At 36.1% G+C, this 15435-nt stretch overlaps 1 protein-coding gene across 1 annotated transcript in view; it reads right to left on the bottom strand.

The window, feature by feature from the left end:
- Positions 1-15435, bottom strand: part of Snx7 (sorting nexin 7) — a 74986-nt gene that overhangs the window by 34031 nt on the left and 25520 nt on the right. The window contains exons 3-7 of the mRNA XM_013036038.1: positions 13457-13567; positions 12658-12822; positions 10350-10548; positions 5079-5278; positions 1323-1409 (exon numbers count right to left, since the gene is read on the bottom strand). Of these exons, the coding sequence (XP_012891492.1) occupies positions 1323-1409; positions 5079-5278; positions 10350-10548; positions 12658-12822; positions 13457-13567 (762 nt within the window). The remainder of the gene's footprint in view (positions 1-1322; positions 1410-5078; positions 5279-10349; positions 10549-12657; positions 12823-13456; positions 13568-15435) is intronic.

The following is a 15435-nucleotide window of genomic DNA, read 5'->3' as shown; positions in this document are numbered from 1 at the left end:
CTTGGAAAAAATTATATTAAGTGAAGTAAGCCAGGCCCAAAGAAACATAGGTCCCATGGTTTCCCTTATTTGCAATATCTAGTATATGTCTGGGATAAGCAGAAAAGGTCAAAAGCTATATACATATGACTAGATAAGATGAGGTTAAGTGAAATGAACCCCAAGATAGGGACATAAGTGGTTTTTTCTTTGTTACTATTGTTTCTAACTTATTTATAATGTACCATGTGTTTTTTTTTTGTTGTTGTTGTTGCTTTGCATGTTCCTTCCCCATGGTATAACCTGTTCTCACTGTATTTGATGTCGGTGTGCTGCATCTTATATATACACTTCTCTAATTTGGGGAGGGGAAGGAAAAAACAAAATGTTTAAATAGGGATACAGGTTAACCCATTGTAACAGTAAGAAGTACAAGACACTAAGTTGAAAAATGAACTACAATTTGCAGGGTGGGGGGGAGTGGAGTTGTGGAGGTGGGAGGGAAGGAATGGTAGGGGAAAACAAAGGAGGAAGCAACAATCCTTGATAGGAAATGTACTCATTACCTTGCTTATGTAACTGTAACCCCTCTGTACAGTATTTTTACAATAAAAAAACATAATAATAATAAAAATACCAGAGATGGAGCTTGAGAGGTAGAGGGCCTACTTGGCAAGCACAATGCCTGACTATCAATGAGGGAAGGAAGGAAGGAAGGAAGGAAAGGAGGGAGGGAGGGTTGGAGGGAAGGAGGAAAGGAGGGAGGAAGGGAGGAAGGGAGGAAGGGAGGGAAGGAAGGAGGAGCCACAAAGGGAAGAGCTTGTTCTGGAGTGGGAAGAGAAATGAGAATTAATGAAGGCCCAGGATAGACATATAGGATATTTCATTACATCACTGCCCTGTACATTTGAAGATTGCCATGTTTCTGAGGAAGGGCCTTAAGTTGAAAACAAAAATACTTCATTTGTAAAAATGTTTTTTACAATAATTAGAAAACACTTAACATTAACTTATTTGGTATAACTTCCTGATAAAATTACTAAAATGTGTATTTTATTTTCTGAATACTTCCTGGCACAATGCTAAATACTTCTCAGTCTCTCTTGTGACACATTATGCCCTTCCTACAATCCTTACAGGGTAAATCAAGACAAGTGAGAAGGACAGCAGAGCATCCCTGTTAAGTTTCAAGTCTCACATGATAATACATTAGATGTCTGGAAAAAATAATTAGTCTGTAACGTGGCAAATTCTTAGAAACAATACGTAATGAAGTTCTAGCCTGCTAAGAACATTTAGATGATGAATCCTAAATGATCATCTCAACAAACTGAAAAACTTACCAGATGAGGATCTCCCTTTTTAGAAGTCAAAGCTTCAATCTTCGAGTCCAATTCTGCTTGGATTTGGTCTCTTCTTTTCATAACACCCTTCATATTAAAAATAAAATGATAAAGTTGTACTTGATAATCTTTTATAGAACAAAAATTAACATCATAGAATAGAAATAGCTATCAGAAATACATTCCCAATACCATCAATCATTTGAGGATATACTATATTTTAAAAATCAATTTTGGAGTCCATAATCTTAGCTACTCAGGAGGCTGAGATCTGAGGATTGACGTTTAAAGCCAGCCTGGTCAGAAAAGCCTGTGAGACTCTTGGGCTGGGAAGGTGGCTCAGTGGTAGAGCACTTGCCTTGCATGCTTGAGGCCCTGGGTTCAATTCCCCAGCACCACATAAGCAAAAAGAAAAAAAGCCGGAAGTGGCGATGTGGTTTAAGTGGTAGAGCACTAGCCTTGAGCTGAAGAGCTGAGGGACAGTGCCCAGGCCGAGACTACAGGCCCCACGACCGGACCCCAAAAAAAAAAAAAAAAGAAAAGTCTGTGAGATTCTTTTCTCCAATAAATTGCCAAATAGCTGGAAGCAGAGCTGTGACTCAAGTAGTAAGAGTGTAAAATCTCAGGGGCAATGGCCAGGCCCTGAGTTCAAGCCCCAGTATACACACATGCAAACACACATACACAGAGTTGTTTTCTTTGATGATAACATGTCAACTGTGAGCAAGTATATAACATGATTTTTTAAAATTTGTCTTTCATAATTTTCCCATGCATATTTTACCAGCTTGAGCACTGTATGCTTATTCAACATTCAGAGCAGAAAAGAACAAAACACACAAAAATGTTATCAGGACCCCTGGCGTGTGCTACAAGGTTCACCACCAGGAGCTGGAAGTCATGTGGCCACTTGTCTGCAAATATCTACACCAGGTAGGAATTTCTATTTTATGACCTCCCCAAAACCCCAATCAGTTATACCAACAGCTATAGTGTGACTCAGAAAGCTGTAATGTGCATTGACACATGGCAGCCATTTTGCTTTTATTGATGGTGTATTTCCCATACCTTTAATCAGGGTAGTCTCAAACTTACAATCCTCCTGCCATAGCCTCCCAGTGGCTGAGATGACAAATATGTATCCAGTTTAATTAGCCAACTGTACATGAGAATTTGTGACTTTTGACTTGGCAGTTTAAACTTTTTTCCTCAAATAATCATCAATTCATGTTTCAAGGTTTCTAAACTTGAAAGACCCTTGGATATCAATGTGGATGCACAAATCCATCATTATGTTGAATGATTTTGCTGATGTTTAACAGTGTCTTTCCCTTGGTGAGTCACTTTTCTACTTAGACTTCATAAAGGCAAGGTCTCTCTTTTTTTTTTTTTTTTTGGGTTCCGTTCTTGGGGCTTGACTTTTGGGCTTGGGCCTTACCCTTCGGTTTTTCAGCTCAAGGCTAGTGCCCTACCACTTGAGCCACAGTGCCACTTCCGGCTTTTTTTCTTTTTGTTTGTGGTGCTGAGGAATTGAACCCAGGGCCTCAAGCATGCAAGGCAAGCGCTCTACCACTGAGCCACCTTCCCAGCCCCAAGGCAAGGTCTCTTTATTTGTACTCATCTTTCACTACTTTTCACCATGTTAATTTAATTAAGGTCTATTCATAAAAATGGCCTATACAGATTAAGGAAATAAGACAGCTGACTAGGTAGGCAAATAACTAGTGTTCGTAAGTGCTAGTCAAACAGAAAGGCCTCAGTGCCAGCCCTTCGGAGTGTTTTTACAAAGGGAAGCATCTAGAAACAACTCAGGTATATGCAAGGCAAAAAGATGACTCTGTAGCATTTCAATGAGAAATGAGAGGCCTGAGGATTTAAGATCCCCAGAGAATTAACATCCATTGTCCATCCAATGGGATTACTCTTAAAATATCTGAAAAGAGATGAACATCTGTCCCAGTATTGGAGAACTGAAACACCAACCAATTATCACAAATTCCTCTTTTTGGACAATAATATCAAGGAACCTCTTCCTATGATGGGGAGGATACGAAGATGGTTCAAGTGAAGAACAGGTTAAATTTTGTAACTGTCTTATATCCTTTAGGAAATCCATCTGAGAGATCGTAATAAAAACATAAACATAGATATAGTCAAGAAAAATGAGAAACTTTCTTTCCTGTAATCCAAATGATGCTATAACTCAGCTCCACATGTTTATGTCTATAAATATAAAGTACTGGTCTTTGTATGTATAGATATATTTTAAGTAAGAGTTTGCTTCATAAGGCCAGACACTAGTGAAAGTTAAATTTAATATTGGAGGGGCTGGGAAGGTGGCTCAGTGGTAGAGTGCTTGCCTTGCATGCATGAGGCCCTGGGTTTGATTACTTAGCACCACATAAGCAGAAAAAGCTGGAAGTAGTGCTGTGCTCAAATGGTAGAGTGCTAGCCTTGAGCTGAAGAGCTGAGGGACAGTGACCAGGCCCAGGGTTCAGGCCCCACAACCAACAAAAACAACAACAACAAAATATTGGAAAGGGAAACACTGGGGTTTGCATTTAGAACCATGAACTCTTGCTCAGTGGTCTACAACTTGAGGCAGGCCCCTAGCCTAGCTTTTTGCTGGTTATTTTGAAGATGGAGTCTCAAGAGTCTTTTCTGCCTAGGCTGGTCTCAATCCCTGATGCTCTGGATCTTATCCTCCTGAACAACCAGAAATGAGCCACCAGCCCTTGGTTTAATTAATACACTTTATCATGGCATCATTGTTTGTTATTTAAAAACTGAAACTGAAAAAAAATATTTCAATTAAAAAAACAGAACCCAAGCCACAATACAAATACTACAGATGATATCACAGAATTCCATAAAATGATTCAGTCGAGGCTCTGTCCAAAAATTCTTTCTAGTACCTCTAATGATTTTCCACACCTTTAGTAACAATATTTTTCTGTACAGCTTCTATCTTTGACATGATCTGAGGGAAAACATTACCTCATTAAGGGAAGAGAATACACAAATCAAACTTCTGGGAAGAACACAGCGGGTAAATAATAATGAAGTAAAAACAAAAGGTGTGGCTAAGGAAACTGCTGGAGAAGAGCAGGAGATTAGACAGAAGTGAAATCTGGGAGCCTTTGGGAAGCAAGGAGGGTTTGCTTCCAGAAGGACCCAATAATTCCAGAAAACACAAGAAGCTGGTTGTCCACACAGTATTTAGTGACTCCCTCAAAAAAAAAACCCCACACACAACAAATAGAAGGAGTCAGATCCCATGTTTACAGTTATGACACTTATTCTTACCAAGATAGAGGCAAAGGAAAAACAATCCCTTGAAAACAAGGATACACAACTTCAGAAACAAGATGCGGCTCCTACTGTGAATGAAGGACTATAGATAGCATTACTAAACCCCAAATATCTAAAAATCGTAGCTTAAGGATGTAAAATTAAAACACTGAAGATAGCAGGATTAAGAGAATTTTGAAATGGTGACAGAAAAACATTTTAATTTGAAGGCTGTTTTTTTTTTTTAAGCAACTAGAAGTCGAAACAAAACTTCAAGGTCTTGTTCAAAGACTTTCTATGTAATGATATTAGATACATTGCTAAAGCAAATCAGGGAACTGATAATCATTCAACATCCTGCTAGGACAGGAAAGCAGTGGTGAAAAGGCAGTATTAGAACATGTCTTTACAGAACCTGGATGAGGTTGCAAGGGCCTGCGATGCACTCTAAGTAGGTGTTCTTACCATTAACATTTCACTGTAAAGCACATACTCATGCACGACAGGAAGTAAGGCCTCTGAGAGGCCGGACATCCGTCTTTCAGTGGCCTTACGGCATTTATCAATGCAACTGGCGATGCCCTTTAGAATATCAACCAGATCTTCTTCTGACGCCGACCACAGGATATGAATTGGGCCATATTCTTTCATCTCATCAAAATATTCTATAAAACAAACCGTGAGTTAGTAAGCTCTCCAACTGACAGATGCTTTCAAAAAAATCCCTGAATTATGCACAGCGGAAAAAGATTTCATTCTTTTTATCATGCACACATATTTACCAGGAATATATGAAAATGAATGTCATCTATCATTAGCCTGACCAGTCATCCCAGTTTTCCCAATTCAATCTTTAAGTTATAGTGGTGCAGGGTATAATCAATAATAGTATATTATTCACAGTTAAAAATTTCCTGTTTGGGAAAAATACGCATTTACTGTATCTATTACCAACATTTACCTATGATATGATTACATTTGAAGTATCTCATAGGGAATAAATCCTAAACAAAATTTCTCTTCTTTTTTTCCTTCCTTGTGTTTCTATATCATAAATGGCAATGACTATCTAAGCACAACCCTGGAGATGTTCCTAGAATTACACCCGTACAGAACTAATTTCTAGGTTTCCTTTTTTCTTCTCCAGTTTTTTTTTTAAATAAGTTTTTTTTATTGTGAAAATACTGTACAGAGGGGTTACAATTACATGGGCAAGGTAATAGTACATTTCTGATCAAGCATTGTTGCCTCTTCCTTAGTTTTCCCAGCCCCACTCACCTAAATTGTAAAGTTTGTTTTTTGACATAGCGTCTTGTACATATCATTGTTGTAATGGGTGAACCTATTTAGGTTTTCAAATGTCGACTCAATCCATCTACTTGCACTGCATCTCTAACTCCTATTTTTCCCTCTTTCCATTTGTATCACAAGAAACATCAGAGTTCTTCACTGACTCAGAAAGCCTTTTATAATAACTCTCTACCTTCTGTTCCAGGTCCAATTCTCAAGAGTCTCTGCCAGATCTATTTTTGACTTAGGCCAAAGTAATGTTCATTCATGAGCGAAAGGGACACATCTAGGCATATTGCTTTGTCTTGTCCTCTTCCATTTCTATACCCAACCAAGTACTTCTCATTCTTAAAACCCTATCTCAAACAAATTTCCTTTGATTTTTGTTCCAAAGGATTTCAAGTTGCTTTTACCCTCAATGAATCAATTTTTATTACTAGTGAAGCATTATCTTATTATAATTGCTTACATAGGTTATCTACCTACTATTCTTGGCCTATATGCTCCTTGAAACAAAAGCTAACTCTTATTATTTTTGTAGACAATGTCTGATATGCAATGTGTTAAATATCTTCATATTAACGAAAATTAAACAAATAACCAAAGCTATTTAATGAATGGTAAATAAGTAAATGACATTAATTTCTGTTTCTGTGCCTTTGTTGGGGCTCGAATTCAGGGCCTTGGACCCTCACTTGGCTTTTTCTGTTCAAGGCTGCTCTCCCACTTGAATCAGACCTCTATTTCCAGCTTCTTGCTGGTTACTTGGAAATAAGAGTCTCAATCTGAGAGACCGTAAACTGCCATGGCTGGCTTCAAACTGTGATCCTCAGATCTTAGTGTCTTTTGTAGCTAGGATTACAGGCTGCTCATACTAGGAATGTATTTCATTTTAAAATGTCAATAAGTGTTTTTCCACACTAGAAAATTCATATGCAGAGGGCATTTTATATATTATTCATGCAATTCTGAAATTTCGGGGGACTATGTGTTAGTTTACTGAAACTTTCATAATGCTATGAATCATACTATTAAAGCTTTGAAAGTCCACATGATCAAATAAACTGAAGATGTTAAATTTAAAATTGACAGAAATATTAGTTGTTACCTAATAAACATAGAAGGTTTAATTACTACTAGAGTTGCCCAAATTCCTATCCTGAGATTAGGTCTATCCATTTTGTTAAACAGTGACCATACTAAACTAATATGTCTGGAAACAAAAATTCTACATTTCTTTTTTCAATTTATGTATGGCAATGTGTGACAAATGTTTTTTATATGCAGTGCTTTCTAAAAATTGTTAGTACGCTAATCACACCTGCATGCTAACATTTAATGACTTCTATTGCAATTTGTTTATGAAATTTCTAGTTCTAAAGAAGATCTTAAGGATGAAAATCATTCTTCCCTTAATCTATACCACAGAGAAATAAGGCAGCATGTGATCAATACAATTAATTCTGCTGAATAGACTGGGAACATAAAAAAAGAAAAAGAAAAGAAAAGGACATTAAAAATAAAAAGGGGGAACAGGAAAGGGAGGAGGAAAGGAAAGGAAAAAAGCATCTGAGTACAAAAAAGTATCAAATCCACTAATTATGATCCACAAACCCTTCATGATCTGAATATGGGAGAAAAAACCCTGTAGATAAGGTAGCTTCTCAAAGCTACAGGAGCCAACATTCCATCAGTTTGAATGAAGTTTTTGCAAGTAGGCTTTGCATTCTAAATACCAAAAAAGTCCCCAGCATTTGGACCAGGAATATTCACTTTCAGAAACTGACAGTTCAGATTTATAGAGTCTATGAAAGATCTAGCTTTCCTCCTGAATATTCCAGAAACATTGGAGTCTATCAAAGATTTTGAAACTATTCCCTTCTATCAATCAGCAAATGTAGATTTTACTGATTGTCTATCAGCTCAAATGTCCGTAGGTGCCAGAGACTTCTTGAATTGCTATCCAACCTTACTATGCACCTAGAATCTGTTTAAGAGAACTGAAAGCTAAGAACCCAATTAGAAAATAAGATTTATGAGATGAAGAAAAGTGGCAAATAGCTGGATATGGTTATATATGCCTGGGAACCCATATTTAGGTGGTCAAAGGCAGAAAGATTACAAGTTTGAGGCCAGCCTGGTTTACAAAGCATTCTTCCTATTTTTTTTCTAAGAGTGAGACCCTCACTTCAAAATTAGAGAGAAAGAAGCAGAAAGGAAAAATTAAAAAATGATGAAGACCAAACCAAGTTATTAAAATGTGCTTCAAAACAATCAATCAACTCTTGATAAGGCAAGTTTCCCTGACACTACTCCAAATCTTATATTATTTCTTTTTGCATGAGCATTTTACATGAGCACCCATTATGTGTAAGGTCTATCTAGATTTCATACAAGAGAAAGAAAATAAACTGTTGCCCTGATTATGCAAATGATCTTCCAATAAAATGATGGACATAAGCAATTAGCAAATAAGCCATCAACATAGGGACTTCTATTTTGAAGAGTTTCTTGATCTCTTATACCAACTTATATTAGGAAATATATTTGTGAAATAAGTCATCCATTTTTAATGTAGGTAAATTAGAAAACGTTTTCAATTATACTAGAGTTAGAGAATAATCATTATGAAATAAGGACTAATTTATAAAGTTTTTTTAAGTCAGAAAAGATATTAGTGACAGAAAATAGGAGGAAAGCTTACTTACCAATACAGAAATTTTTCTGGCATACTTAGAAAGACCTAATATAAAAATTACTCCTCCTCCTCCTGCAACTTCATCATCCTCCAAAAAGTTTGCAAGAATAATAATATATAATATATAAAATATATAAAATCTACATCTGGAGACACCAATTCTTTGATCCATGTTGAGTACATTATCCATATACTCAGGTCTTCCTTTACTAGTATTTGTTTTGTATGTATGGGAGCTGAAAGAGTTAGCAGTTGATAAAATCAAATGGGACCACAAAAAGTAAAATAAAAAAACCTATTGTTTCCATTTCTTGGGAGTTTATTTCAATAACCATCATTTTATATGATCATATTCACATAGCTATTGAGTCCTTGTGATCCTCTCCTAAGAAAATTCTCCTTTGGTCTCACTGTGTGAATATTTAGAGTCCTGTTTAATTTATTATGTCTGAATGTAATTTTTTGTCTTTTACCACCCATTATATTTACTTTTATACTTATAGACACATTCTAATTAATACAAATGAGAGAAACCATGCAACCTATGTTTCTTTGGGTCTGGCTTACTTCACTTAGTAAAACTTTTTCCAAGTCTTTCCATTTCCTTATAAATGGAGCAATGTCATTCTTTCTGATGGAAGCACAGAATTCCATTGTGTATATGTACAATATTTTCTTGATCCATTCATCCATTGAGGGGCATCTGGGTTGACTCCATATCTTAGCTATGGTAAACAATACTGCAATGAACATGGTTGTGCTGGTGGCTTTAGTGTATCCTGGTTTGTGTTCAATTGGATAACTGCCCAGGAGCGGGATTGCTGGATCATAGGGAAGCTCTGTGTTTAGTCTGCTGCTTTCCAGAGTAGTTGAACAAGTTTACATTCCCACCAACAGTGTAGCATCATTCTCTTTTGGCCACATCCCCACCAGCATCTGTTATTGATAGTTTTCTTAATAATGGCCATTCTAATTGGGGTCAGGTGGAATCTCAATGTTGCCTTGATTTTCATTTTTATGCCCAGAGATGTCGAACATTTCTTCATGGGTTTATTGGCCATTTTTTCCTTCTTCTGAGAAGTCTCTCTTTAAGTCTTTAGCCCATTTATTAATTGAGTTATTGTTTCTTTGAGGTTTTATTTTTGGGGAGTTTAATTTTTTGAGCTCTAAGTATATTTTATATATGAGACCCTTGTCTGATGCATAGCTAGTAAAGATCTCCCATTTTCTGGGCTTTCTATTTGTGGTACTTTTCTTTTTCTTTCTGTTCACCCCCCCCTTTTTTAAATTTCTGTACCTTTTGTCTTGTATGTAACTTTATCTGATTTGGGGAGGGGAAGGAGAAGCACAGTAATGGTGGGACAAAGGATGAACTAATTCAGCAGTAATACTAGACACTATGGTCAAAATTAACTGTTCAACTTGGGGAAGGGAGGTAAGGAAGGGAGAAAATAGGGAGAGGGTGACACTGTTCAAAAAGAAATGTACTCTTTACTTGACTTTTGTAACTGTAATCCTTCTGTACATCACCTTTACAATAAAAATTATTTTTAAAAAGAAAACAAAATGGGGCTGTTCATGACCACCTTCAACATCAGGAAAGACTCAGAGATTTCCAATACACTGCAGGGTATAAACCATGCACTGACAGTGAGGTTCTAACAGTGTCACCACTCCACACCAGGAAATGTGAAGATCCCACAAGTGAAGAAAACACTTAGAAATCATGCTTCAGTGCTTTTACGTACCCCTTTCTTCTTTGTAAATTCTTTGAGATATTTTATCTATTAAATTAATTTTCTGGCTAAATATTTCAATGAAGTTATTCATTTCCATGAACTCCTCTGGCCGGTTCTTCACCCCTCTCATGGAGGATGCCACAGCTTTGACTGTCTGACCCATCCTGCTTAGCAACCCAGGTCCTTGCTTCTTGTGAGAGGAGAGATCCTAGAAACAAAACAGAAAGTATTATAGTGAAGCAACAAGAGTTCAAGGCTCAATTCAAAACAAAGAAAGAAAATCTAATTAGGAATCAGATGAAGATAATGAAACTATTTCATGTGTATCATATTTTAATATTACTTTGAGGCAGATGAGTTTCTTTATGGCATAGTTTCTCCTCCCATTCTCAGTCCTCTGGAAATATTCCTCTGAAAGTACTTACATAAATCAGGTGTATAATGCTTCCTCAGAGCATAAATCTTTAAAAGAACAGAATGTAACAGAAAGAACAGTACTCAAGGAGATACTGGAGAAGAGGATGATATGCTATGCCATCATGTATATTTTATAACTTGAAGTTAATGGAGAAAAGATAGAGGGAAGATTTCTCACAGTCTACATTCATTCTGTAGAAACAATGGAAAGACTTCATTAATTCTTTAGGTATGAGAATGGTAACATTTATATTCTAAGTACTAGCCACATACACACACACACACACACACACACACACACACTATTTCAAAATGAACTTACAAGGTAGGTCTTGTTATCATCCTTATATTTTCAGAAGAAAATAGAAGTACACGAGTGTTAAGTAACTTGACTCAAAATCTAAGAGAACAGAAGTGACTGAGCAGGGATGACAGTCCTGGCAATATGATTTCAGAGGCCAACTCTGATTCCACTCTTAGGCACAAACCAGCTTTGCCTCCTTGAACTCATAAGGATAGTTTGTAAATAGATACTACCTGATGTGGGTCAACTGTGACACCACCTCTACTGCAGAAAAAGATTTTAATATATATATATATATATATTTATTTATATATAATGATACACCTATATCTATGTATACATACAAACACAAACACACAAAATTTCAGAGTTAACCTAGAAAGGGCAGCTAGACTTGCAAAAGAGAAGAGATGCTATAAATGGGTACACTATGAATCAAATTATCCCTTCACAAATGTGGCACAATTATAAACAAAAAAAAAACCCAGGAGACTCTAATGATAGCTCTAGTATCTGTACGGGATTCTGAAGAAGTCATAGTATTTATTAAAACACAGAGTTGCATTCAAATAAGCAGTAAAGGGTGCACACACAAGAACAAAGTCGGTGAGAAATAACATCTACTACCTAGTCTGCAGATTATGTATTATTCACTCGAATATTGAGTAATATCGATCTGCTTCCAGGTTGTCTTTTTTGCATGCCCTATACACTATTATTTATATAGAGATATGACAAATTGCTTTGTTTCCAAGTCAGTGTGGTTTTATAGAGAAACAGTGGGTGCCACCACTGACTAGGCCCACTTTGTTCACGTGATAGAGTAAACTTGATCAGAGACAGCACAAACCACAGCTGGAAAGCTACTACTGCAACTGAGGACCATAGGAATGTTCTTAACGGCTTCTAAGGTTCCAGAGTCAGGCCACAAACTCGATGCATAGGAACTCACAAAAGACTTCCATCTCAGGTCTGCCTGTCACCACTGAGACACCACTAACTGCTTCATACTGACCCTCTGTCCTTATGTTATCTTTCATGCTGAGTTAGAGCTTCAAAAGAGAAAACAGAAAAGAAAATGTGAGAAAATAGCTAAGAAAACAAATGTTCTATATTAGAAATTAGGTTATTCCTCACATAGATGGCTCAAAGGAAAGTAAAGAGATGAGACTGTGTTTTTCTCTCTCCTTTTTCTCCCTGCTCCTTTCATCCATCCAACCATACTTGTTCATTTAGTAATGACTTTTATGCTGACCTACTACTCAAAATAGGATCAATACAAATGCATATATAGGTTTAGTACTGACGATATATTCAATCTGAATCTTGCCCTTTCAAAAAAAATTTTAAAATCATCAACAAAATGAAGAGTCTTAATATGTAAGGAAGACAGCAGAATTGTGTAATGGGTATGTTATAGAATGTGTGTGTCAATTTAACACAAGGTCATACCCTGCAAGACAGAGCTCTCCAGTGCTTCTCAAAACTCCATTTCAATTCAGAGTCGGATTTGCAAAGACTTACAGGAGAAATCCTACAATCTGCTAGAGTGATAGAGAGTGAAAGGTTCTATGAGAATAAATCAAAATTATTTACCCAGGCTTCTGCAGTAAGAAAAACCTTGAAGTCTTCATTAAATGTTAAAGTTGGATGATCAGCAATTCTGTTCAAAAATTTATGCAATGCCTTCCTGCGCGTCTCGATGAAGTCATCATTAAAGCGCTCTACCATTCCTTTCACTATAAACTTCTCTGGTAATGGCTGTGTCCAAAAAAAAAAAAGAAGAAAAAATAAACAAACAAATAAATACGAAAACTATTCTGAACAGAATGTGGTACAGATTTACAAGGGATTCTATACTCTTCATATTTGGAAGAGTAGTTAAACATCTGATCACTTGTTATAATAAGTGTGAAACATTCACAATACTAGAAACCAAAATATTACATATGATTATTACATAATACAACAGTTTTTTAAAATGTGTACTTACATTGGAAAGTTGAGAAAGAACTATTCCTAAGATAAATGTATCACACTGAACTTAAAGATATAACATTACCTTTTTTTTTTTTTTTTTTGCTGTTGTTCAGTTGTGGGGCTTGAACTAAGGGCTTGTCCCTGCTTATTTAGCTCAAGGCTAACAATCTACCATTTGATCCACAATGCCACCTTGATTTTCTAGTGACTAATTGGAGATAAGAATCTCACAGAACTTCCTGAGCAGGCTGGCTTTGAACCATGATCCTCAGCTCTCAGCCTCATGAGTAGTTAGGATTACAGGCATGAGCCACCAGCACCTGGCAATATTAGGTTTCAGATATTCCAAAAACCTAAAGGAAAAATAATGACTATTCTATGAAAACTCTGGTGAAATTTACTGGAGTAAACTTACTGGAATAATCAGGGTGGGGTGTGATTCCTCAAGTTTCCCCTTCAGCCAAAGGAAATCTTGATAGCGTCTCCTAACTTCAAATTCACTGGAGTCAAATTCCCCTCGAGATGTCTGAAGAAAACAGGAGAAAATAACAGCCCATGCAATAGAAGACATACTACATTTACATAAAGTTATTTTAGACATACTGAAATAAATGGGTCTCTAAGAAAAATTAAATCCTAATTATTCAGTGTTTGTCAGTCTCTATTTTTTTAAGTCCTCTATTCATGTAGCAGATGAAATAAAGCAAACTTTATGGTATTTCCAGAAAGAAAGCAAACATGATGCTTAAATTTAAAGTCCAAACTGAAAAAATCTGTCTTACAACAACCATCTGCCTTCCACAAGATCATAGCTACTATTATCTCTGGCATGACTTTCTCGCTTAAGAAGAAATGTGTTCTGAATTTAGGTTTCCAATATAATTTTTCCCCCAAGATGATTAGAATTCAGAATTTGAAGAACATCCTATTTTTATAATTTGGAAAATAACCTGAATGTAACTGAGAAAAATATTTCCTTGGAATTTGCTCAAATGAAGTGCTTTGCTAGAATTTGCTTTTCATACATAAAAATTCTAACATTTCACAGAGTGGTTTTACCACTGTTTTAACAAATGTAAATTAATGGATATTTGATGTGGAAAAAAAATCTTCCTGTCATCTCTGAGAGGATATTCATTTTGAGTCATATGCCTAAACGTCTAAAAAAATTAATCAGATACATTAAAAATAGCTGTCTTCACATCTATTGCCGTAAATCCCAGGCCAAAAACACGCTCGTGCAGACTCACCTCTCAGAAGAAAAACACTCATTCACACCAACATCTTATTTAACTCAATTTTTAACATATTGAAATTTACATGCAGTAATATTTAGGTTAAGATTTTCCTGGAGAAGTAAAGATGGAATAACACATTGCAAATATGTTTCACTATTACCAAAATTATTAATCATCCTCAAGGAGGTGCCAATTACAAAATTAAGCCGTTCATATCATGAGATGCAGTATCTTAATTGTCATGAAATAAACTTCATGAAAGCTGTATCTTCCCATTTTTCTTTCTGAAAATGAATATCTGTAGCATAGTAGGAAAAAGTAAGGGGACATTAGATGCAGATATCTAAGAAAGTAAACTGGTATAAATTACAGCAGAAAGACACAAAAACAAGCCAAACACATGGATGATTCTGGCCTCCCTCTGTCCTTGAGTTAAAAGGATTCTCCAGCATAAAAAAAATCAGAGAAGGAAAATATAGGACAAGTCTTAAGGAGAAGACACTACTTCTTTCTGCTCAGACTTGTATTTTATTCCTGAAGGAACCAAGATAAGACAAACAGCTGTAATCAACTGGGCTAAAATCATGACTAATTTCCCTACAGAAGATAACAGAATCAACATTCCCTCTAAAGTAGCCAACCTTGGACATAAGAAGATAGACAGAAGGTTTCAAAACCTTGGAATAACTGAGTTTGATGAAACATCTCTGATTTGGAAAGAACACACAAGCCCAAGTTCACTTGGATTACAAATAACTTAGAATACAGCTTTCGATGCATATTTACACTGGGATATAATAAATTATACAGGCCTCTAGGCATTTACACACAGTGAGACCAAAGGAGAATATGCTTAGGAGAGGAACACAAAGATGCAAGACATGTGCATCTGATCATTTAAAATAATATTTAGTGAAATGAACTCCAGGAAATAGAAACAAGAGGATATTTTTTTCTTTATTGCTGTTTTTGTTTCCTTTTCCTTTAGTCTCATTTGTTAGTTTATCTGTCTTTGGGTGGATAAGGGGGGCATAGAAATAGAGGGAGAAAGGGTAAACAAATGCAGCAATGATACCCACTAGAACATATTTGAAAATGAACTCTACAACTTTTGAATGGGGATGGGAGGGAAAAACTGGGAGAAAGCAAGGGAAAG

This window comes from Dipodomys ordii, unplaced genomic scaffold, assembly GCF_000151885.1.
Source record: "Dipodomys ordii isolate 6190 unplaced genomic scaffold, Dord_2.0 Scaffold242, whole genome shotgun sequence".
Taxonomy (NCBI): Eukaryota; Metazoa; Chordata; class Mammalia; order Rodentia; family Heteromyidae; genus Dipodomys; species Dipodomys ordii.
The sequence above is the reverse complement of the archived record's forward strand: the minus strand, read 5'-3'. Positions and strand labels throughout refer to the sequence as shown.